General features: G+C 37.7%; 1 protein-coding gene across 1 annotated transcript; it reads left to right on the top strand.

The window, feature by feature from the left end:
• Positions 1 to 3,120: 3,120 nt before the first annotated feature.
• On the top strand, positions 3,121 to 7,820 carry msmo1 (methylsterol monooxygenase 1). The gene is made up of 6 exons (XM_085355773.1): positions 3,121 to 3,156; positions 3,940 to 4,236; positions 4,373 to 4,521; positions 5,009 to 5,135; positions 5,306 to 5,460; positions 7,070 to 7,820. The coding sequence occupies exons 2-6, from the start codon at positions 3,982 to 3,984 to the stop codon at positions 7,257 to 7,259; spliced, it is 876 nt and encodes a 291-aa protein (XP_085211899.1). The 5' UTR covers positions 3,121 to 3,156; positions 3,940 to 3,981; the 3' UTR covers positions 7,260 to 7,820.
• Positions 7,821 to 8,540: the final 720 nt, after the last annotated feature.

Genomic DNA, 8,540 nt, shown 5'->3' with positions numbered 1-8,540 from the left:
ACTTTTACTCGTGCACCATAGAGAGCATCCTGACGGGAAACATCTTAACCTGGTTCGGGAACAGCACCATGCAGGACAGACGAGCTCTACAGAGGGTTGTGCAGTCAGCTGAGCGCACCATCCGCTCCGAGCTCCCTGACCTGCACTCAATCTACAGCAGCCGGTGCTGGACCAAGGCCAGGAAGATCGTGAAGGACCTCAGCCATCCCAACAACAGACTGTTCTCTCTGCTGAGGTCAGGAAAGCGATTCCGCTCCCTGAAGACCAACACAGAGAGACTGAGGAGGAGCTTCTTCCCGCAGGCGATACGGTCTCTCAATCACACCACCACACAGTCCTGACCCACACATACAGTTCTTACACACACACTGGACATTCTGGACATTGTTTTCACTTCATCACTTAATCACTTCAAGCATATTTGCACTGCACAAGACATAATGTGGATTGCACAACACTGGTCACTACATTCTTCACTTCCAGTTAATACTTGTACAGCTGCTGTTATTGTGTATATATTTATTTATATTTCTTCATACATTCTTATATAGTTCTATATTGTGTATTTTGTTGTACAGTTATTTTATTTTCAACTTTAATTTATATATTTTATCTTATTCTCCCAGTTAAATTTACCCTTCATTCTAATTTGTGTTGTACAGTTATTTCATTTTTAACCTTAATTTATATTTTATTCCTTCCTAGTTAAATTTACCCTTTTTAATTTTTCATATTTATTTCCTATCTTATTCATAGCCTTTTCCTTTTTTGTTTTCTTTAGGTCACGAGCAGTTGTCCAAGCATTTCACTACATATCGTACTGTGTATGACTGTGTACGTGACAAAATTTGAATTTGAATTTGAATATGCTGACCCCAAGCATAATGTAAAAGAGTTTCTCAAGGAAAAGTAATGACATACTGTTCTTTTTTTTTATCTTTCTTTCTTTCTCTTATTTCAAATGATTAAAATTTCAACAAAACAAACACGGGAAACAGAAAACATGATAAAAACATTTTCAACAAAAGGATCTGTAACGCAAAAACAAAGGGTGTTCGAAAGGGAACTCAACCTTGTAATTAAAAAAAAATTATTTGTGTCTTCACGATACCAAATATTATGTATTATCCTTATTGCTTTGTTTTGCATTGTGCATATGTTTTGTAGAGGACTCTTGTAAGTGTTGCCCCAGATTTCAACACAGTACTTAAATATGGTAGTAGCAATGTGCAGTAAAGTGTGTGCAATCTTGTATTGTTCAGGACGTACCTTGTTTTTCCCAAAATCCCTGTGGTTTTTGAGATCTTGTTTCACAAGTGTTTGATTTATACTTTCCAACAAAGCTTGTAGTCCAAAGTTACACCAAGAAATCTCTTTTCAAATACTCTTTCATTGGATACTTTATCAATTTCCAGTCTCCAGTTATAAACATTTCTCGATTTCCAAACAACATAAATTTGGTTTTGGATGAATTTAAAGATAACTTTAAGTCTTTAAAGCCTTCCCCAGAAAAAAGAATGGTTGTATCATCTGCAAAAACAACAAACCTTAGTATGTTTGTAACTCTACAGATGTCATTGATATACGTAGTAAACAATTTGGGACCCAGCACTGAACCTTGTGGGACACCACAGGTAATATTCAAGAACACAGATTTTGACTGAGCAGTTTGTATGAATTGCCAAGATAACTTTTTAACCAGTTGTTTTTGTTTTTGTTTTTGTTTTTTACCCCTCTCACACTATATCTTTCCATTTCTGTAAGAATATTTTGTGGTCATCATATCAAAAGCCTTTTTCAGGTCAATAAATATCCTCACTTCATATTTTTTATTATCTATGTATTCAGTTATATTTTCCACTAACTTCATCATTGCCATAAATGTTGATCTAGCTGATCTAAAGATTAAAATAGTATTATTCTCAATAAGTTGTCAAGCCCTGCAAAAAAATAAAATAAAAATAGATGTCCAGTTATATTGGAGAACTGTCTAAGTAAGGAAACTGGGCTGTAATTTGTAAAATTATGGTTCTGGTGGTTGAGCGTGGTTAAGCCTAGGCCTCGTGGCAGAGCCTAAAGCCTTAGCCTGGGCCTGATGGCTAAGCCTGGTGAAGCCTGAACCTATAGCAGAGCCTGGACCTGGTAGGGCCTGGTCCTGGTGGTTCGGCTTGGGGGAGCCTGGACCTATTGGCTGAGACGGTGGCGGAGCCTGGCCCTGGTGGCTGAGCCTGCATGGTTTCTGTTCAATGGGCAAGTCAGTCGCCTAATTTCAACCCTACAGACATGCTTTTTAGTTCTTAAAAATTAAATGGAGACAAATCCACAAACAAGCAGAAACTGGTGACATCCATGGTTTCTAGACTTGAGGCAGTCTTTGACTGCAAAGGATTTTCATCCAAGTATTAAAAACAATCCACACTGTAAACTTTTGTTAGTTTGTTCAATTAATTTGGATCCTCTGAAAATGTCTGCAATTCCTTGTATACAGTTAGCAGAATTTCTTTTTTATGTTACACGTCTTTGATTTAAAATGCACTGTGATGGTCTGCAGAGGTAACATTACAAATAAATAAATAAAATAAAATAAGTGCATCATTATCCAACAAATGATGGTTCTGTCTGTAGTGTAAAGGGAGTTGCACAGTTGGCAACTAACTACATAGTTTGCTTTGGAACAGAAACGATTATATTTTATGTTAGATAATATGGTAACAAATAGGAAAACCTAAAGTTTAATTTGTGTCGAATTAGTTATTTTTAATACAGAAAAACAAACATAACTCATACTACGTGCGTCTCAACGTGTCCACAGTATTTCCACAGTAAACACTGGAGTCAGAATCTGTTATAAAATACAATTAAAAGTGAAGATAACGCATGGCTCAAGTATCTCGGGACGAACCACCCCATCTCTTCCCTCATACAGCCTGTTAACTTATGCTTCGGTTACGAAAGCAGACCTCACTTCTGATTGGCTGTTGCTGTAGAAACCCCCAGTCTCACTATAGTCGCTCCATTTTGCGGACCAATCAGAGGGGAAGTTCGGCCCCTCGACGTCAATCTCCTTTCCTCTCGGCCAATCGGAGTATCCGATATTACTATACTTCACCCGCTCGGCCACCTCTCGCTCAGGTAGACGGGACATACAGCGGAAAGGTAAGGGTTGAAGCTTGTTGTCGGCACTAATCAGGGCATTTAGCAACATTTTTAGCTTCTATAGAAAATACTTGTTTGTTATTTAGGCGTAAAAACAGCAGAATATAGTGCCACAAGTTCGGGCAAAAGCCTGTAGAAGATATTTAGGCCTCTGCTAGCTTGTTTACTGAGACGTAGTTAATGATTCATAAACTAATTTAATAAAGATTTTATTTATGCCACCTGCAGTTGACACACTGGTGCTTTTATGAGGTGTTATGTGTTAAGAGGTAGTAGGGTTTAAAATTGGAGAGCTGTTAGCTTGAATGCGTTTGTGAGATGGGAAAGTGTCAATACTTGTATTATTAGTTTCGTTATGCGTGTTTTTATTGATAAAAATAGTTACTCTCTGGCAGCTTTAAAGAAAACTTAAAAAAAAAACGTCCTAAAGTTGAATGTCTGCTTACTGTAGGCAACAACGTCGTCAAAAAATGACAAACAAAGAGATGTAGCCCAGTCAAATGACAAAATTTATGGTAAAGTGGCATTATTAAATGACTTAACATTGAAAATTATGTTTTTTTTAAATAGCTGTTCCTACTTTGAATACTTTACTTCTACTATTGTATTTGTTTTTTTCAGTTAATAATTATCCTTAACATTATGTCTGATTTTTGTCTTATATTTTTATTTTAAAACTTACACTGTGGTGTAGCATGACTATAGTGGAAATGTAATTTTGCATCGATTCTACTTATTTTTGTTCCTACAGATATAATTAAGAGCTGTGTTCCTGTCTTTCAGGCCTCTCTCCTGACCTGCAGCCAGCTTGCATTATCTTTCAGCATGGCGGTGAACGGCACTGCAAACATTTTGAGCTCTGCCTATCTTGCAGTCGAGTATGTCGATGCTGTTCTGCCAGAAAACCCATTCCAGCCCTCCCTGAAACACGCCTGGGGCTACATGCTGGACAACTACACCAAATTCCAGATTGCCACCTGGGGCTCGCTCATCGTCCACGAGTTAATCTATTTCCTGTTCTGCCTGCCCGGTTTTCTCTTCCAGTTCCTGCCTTTCATGCAAAAATACAAGATTCAGCAGGTTTGTTTTTTTTTAAATTGTTGGATATTGATCTTGTTTTTTATTTGTTTGTTTGTTTGAAGATGGATGGTTTACGCATTCTCCTGATCCCCGGGAAGAGACACAAATCCCTTTGGATTTTTTTTTTTTTTTTCAGGACAAGCCAGAGACGTGGGAGAAACAGTGGAGGTGTTTCAAGATGCTGCTTTTCAACCATTTCTGCATCCAGCTGCCTTTGATCTTTGGCACTTACTACTTCACCGAGTATTTCAACATTCCTTATGACTGGGACTCCATGCCACGCTGGTCAGTGCAGATCAATAATGCACACCTAAATGGATTAAAGTGACCTAGACATACAGTAGAGCGGTTTCACAACTGTCATATGAATTATGGGTCCTGTAATGCATTGCTATTAACCACAACTATAGGATTAAAAAAAAATGTATTGACATCATGTTAACACTGGTATTAACCCAACTTTATTTACCAAAGTGTGACCTTGAAATCAAATGTGGACTCCCTAAATACAATAATTATGGTTACAATGAGACTCTTTAAGACTCTAAAGAATTTTTTCGCTCTTGCACAGCAATAATTTATATAAAAATATACTTACATTTTATTATACATGACCTGATATGTTGATCTGCTTCTAAATAGAAAGGGAACATTTGAATATGCTTTATACATGTAACACAGTTGTTCCACATGTTGCTAATTGTCTGTCAGATCTGTCTGTTGGGATAATTTCAGTGTGCTTTTGTAAACTTCTCTTGGCCTTCTTCTCCAGGCCATATCTCCTGGCTCAGTGCTTGGGCTGTGCTGTTGTTGAGGATGCCTGGCACTATTTCCTTCATCGCATACTGCATCACCGCCGGATCTACAAGTACATCCACAAAGTCCACCATGATTTCACTGTGAGTAAAACAGATGAGTGATAAGATCAATAAACAAAGCTTTCTGCTGAGTCTGTTTATGGAAGAGTTACTTATTAAGCGTGTTTTAGCAGCTGTTTACAATTAAAAAACAAACAAACAAAAAAACCACTATGTGTACGTACAGTCAGCATGTCTCTCCACTGCCTCAGGCTCCGTTTGGCATGCAGGCAGAATACGCTCACCCCGCTGAGACGATCATCCTCGGGGCTGGCTTCTTCATTGGCATCATGATCTTCTGCAACCACGTGTTATTGCTCTGGGCCTGGGTCGCCTTCCGTCTGATGGAGACCATCGATGTTCACAGGTAGGACACAGTGGGCGCTTTCCTTTTCACTAAATAACTCCTCGCTCTGCTGAAAATCATTCCACAATCAAAGATGATCTTTCAGTCTCTTAAATGCAGCTCAAGGAAGCACATGAACCTTGCATCTCTCTCCTTCTCTCATTCTCTCCCTTCAACCCAATGAGATTTGTGGGAAAGATACAGGTGGGGGGAGTGAGGAGAGAAGTTGGAGGTTTTAATTTCTCTTTAAGCTGAACCTCTTGTCCAGAAACAGCCTTGTGCCAGATGGTTTATTATGGTGGCTGTAAATAGGACAATGTAGTTTGTTTTCACTCATTTTTATTTTACAGCTTCATCACTGAGCCCAATCAAACTGATTAAGCATACATCTTAACTTTAGTTTGTGGTGTGTCGAGGTCGTCCTCTAGAGGGCCACAGAGCTCATCAGATGTTCTGTTAAACAGTCTTCATTAACTCCTTTGTTAATACAGGACACATTATCACACATTTGTAGTGTAGAAATAGTACTTTTGACTATAATATTGTTTAATTAACTTTTTCTATGAAAACAATGTTTACTGTATAATAATAATAATAATAATCAAAATTACACATTTATTTGTATAGCGTCTTTTTAAGAAAAGGCTCAGGTCAAGATATTCAGAAAACTCAGGAAAAACAGTTTGATAAGTTTGATAACAATCAACATTAAACATTATAAATAATGAAGCAAATTAACAGTCAAAGTAAAGCAGATCATAAACATTTGCATCGTTACTGAACACTATAAAGTTCTGGGAAGACACAAAGCTCACAGTCTGCCGGTACATCACACATACATATAGACACACACACACGCGCACACACACACACACACACACACAAAGGAAATATACACTTGACCACCTGCAGATATAGATTACACATTAGAAATTTAGAAATATGTAAAGGTTATGAGTTTTACAAAGACCTAAGGTTAGGGCCAATGTGAAGTGTTGAAATTTGACAAAATTAAAATGTGTAAAATGTACAGCATACTAAAACGGTTTAAAAGGAACATAACTAACATCATTATTCAGTATTGTGATGAACGTTTTGTGTGAAAATGCTTTAGATACAAAGTTCCCATATGTCTGGGACTGACATCAATTGGTTTAATCTTTCTTGCTTCTTCTTTTGTCATGATTCTATCAGAGGTTGCTGATGTTGTTGATTTAATTTGTTCATTTAAAGTGTCAATTATTTTAAAATCAGGGTTGGGTTCATAAGCTGAAGCTACGACATGCGCCCTTTCCACCTGTCAATTGATTTCTTCTTTTTATTATTTAATTTCTTGTGATATAAGTAAAATGATTCAAACTAATTAACCGATTAACCAAGTTTAAGTAGTCTCGTACAAATATTCTGTGCACTCTTCTAAAACTGAAAACATCAGCCTGAGGACAGAGCCAAGTTAAACCCATCTTTTCTTCAGTAACAGACTTTGAGAACCATTCTGCTTTCTGAAAAAGACAAATGTTTTTGTTTTAGAAGGATAGTTATCATCAAAGATTTTTACTCATTTGTGAAAGTTGGTCACTTTTTGGGTGACATTATGACATATCTTTTTTCCTCTTCTTATTTCTATTAGCGGTTACGACATTCCTTTGAACCCGCTCCACCTGATCCCGTTCTACGCCGGCGCTCGTTTCCACGACTTCCACCACATGAACTTTGTCGGGAACTACGCCTCCACCTTCACGTGGTGGGACAAACTGCTGAAGACAGACAGCCAGTACAACAGCTACATGCAGAAGCAGACAGATAAGAAGACGCAGTAAACTGCTCAAGCCTCCCTTCATGGACACACGCCTGTCCTGTCAGGTGGAGAAGAGGCAGTGAGCCGTACAGACAAAACCACGCAATTACTGCTGATTTTCATCTCTGTACACTTAATAAAACACATGCAAAAGGTGTTTTTAAAAAACGAGTCAGCACAGCTGTGGTTTGATTATGAATCAGACTGCGTGTTGGTTCGGTCTGCCTTCTTTGCCTTCTTAGAAAAGAAGAAATGTCAGCTGGCTGAATAAAAACCATCAAGTCCTCATTTCGATTTTGCTTTGTTATCAAAAGGCTTAAACTTAAATGCTTCTTTAACCCTCTGAATGTCTCAGCACTTTAGTACTTCCTCTAATTGATCTGATGTGGTCTTTCCTTCCTGTAGCTGAATCTGCACTTCGGTGGAAACTGTATAAACTCAATGCAGACTTTTGAAAACAAACCAGTCAGGCGTGTTTGATGCAAACTGTAAATTATTGATGAAAAGGGGATGTGTTCTAGGTCATTCAAGCCTGTAAAAATAATTAAATGCTGCTCTAATTTTATATAAAATAAAAAAATCTTTGGTGTTTTGTTTTTCTGTTTTTGTCAGAATAAAATATGTGAACAAATTTAAACAGGAGTTGTTGCTGTAGCAGTTTTGTTTTTCTGAATTTAGTCAGAGAAGAACATATGTGCCAGCGAGCTATAAATTTATCCATTACTGCTAAATTGACATTTTTTTAATATAGTGAGTGGAAACACTGACTAAGTGCTGCCATGCTTAGGCCCATTGTATGTGTCAAAGTAGCATTCCAGAGGCTTGCTGGGTGAAGATAGCATCTTCTCAAAAATGATAAGTGTTTTTCATTTTATTTGTCAGTGGTTTTAATGTTGTGGCCTTTCGGTGTACATGGAGTTGGTTCACTGCTGCACTGTGGACACACCCCCGCAGCTCCGTCCAGCGCACACAGGCAGCTGCATCAAGTGAGCCAACAGCAGCCAGGACCAAAGAGGAAGTGAGGCATTTTATGTGACCCGGGAAAAACTCAATACATAAAACTGGCAAATTCTAATTGTTAATGGCACACAAATAAATAAAAACACCTTTTCTTTTTACATTAATACCGCAGCTTTGGTGAACTGTGCTGCTCAACAGCCTAAGACCATGTCTGCATGTTTTGAAAAGTTGTTTCGAAAAATTAATAGATTACTTAAGTGTATAAAAAATTTTATAAATTAAATTTTATTTATATAACCCCAAATCACAACAACAGTCACCTCAAGGTGCTTTATATTGTAAG

This window comes from Diplotaxodon limnothrissa, linkage group LG6 (genome assembly GCF_057381915.1).
Source record: "Diplotaxodon limnothrissa isolate DT_005_m linkage group LG6, D_limnothrissa_male_GT1.1, whole genome shotgun sequence".
NCBI classification, from domain to species: domain Eukaryota; kingdom Metazoa; phylum Chordata; class Actinopteri; order Cichliformes; family Cichlidae; genus Diplotaxodon; species Diplotaxodon limnothrissa.
This window is presented reverse-complemented; position numbering and strand designations above follow the sequence as displayed.

Bases quoted from the DNA above. Each gene is read 5' to 3' on its own strand.
- msmo1 (XM_085355773.1), top strand. From the start codon at position 3,982: ATGGCGGTGAACGGCACTGCAAACATTTTGAGCTCTGCCTATCTTGCA. The intron at 4,237-4,372 runs GTTTGTTTTTTT...TTTTTTTTTCAG, and splicing joins AAAAATACAAGATTCAGCAG to GACAAGCCAGAGACGTGGGA. The intron at 5,461-7,069 runs GTAGGACACAGT...TATTTCTATTAG, and splicing joins GAGACCATCGATGTTCACAG to CGGTTACGACATTCCTTTGA.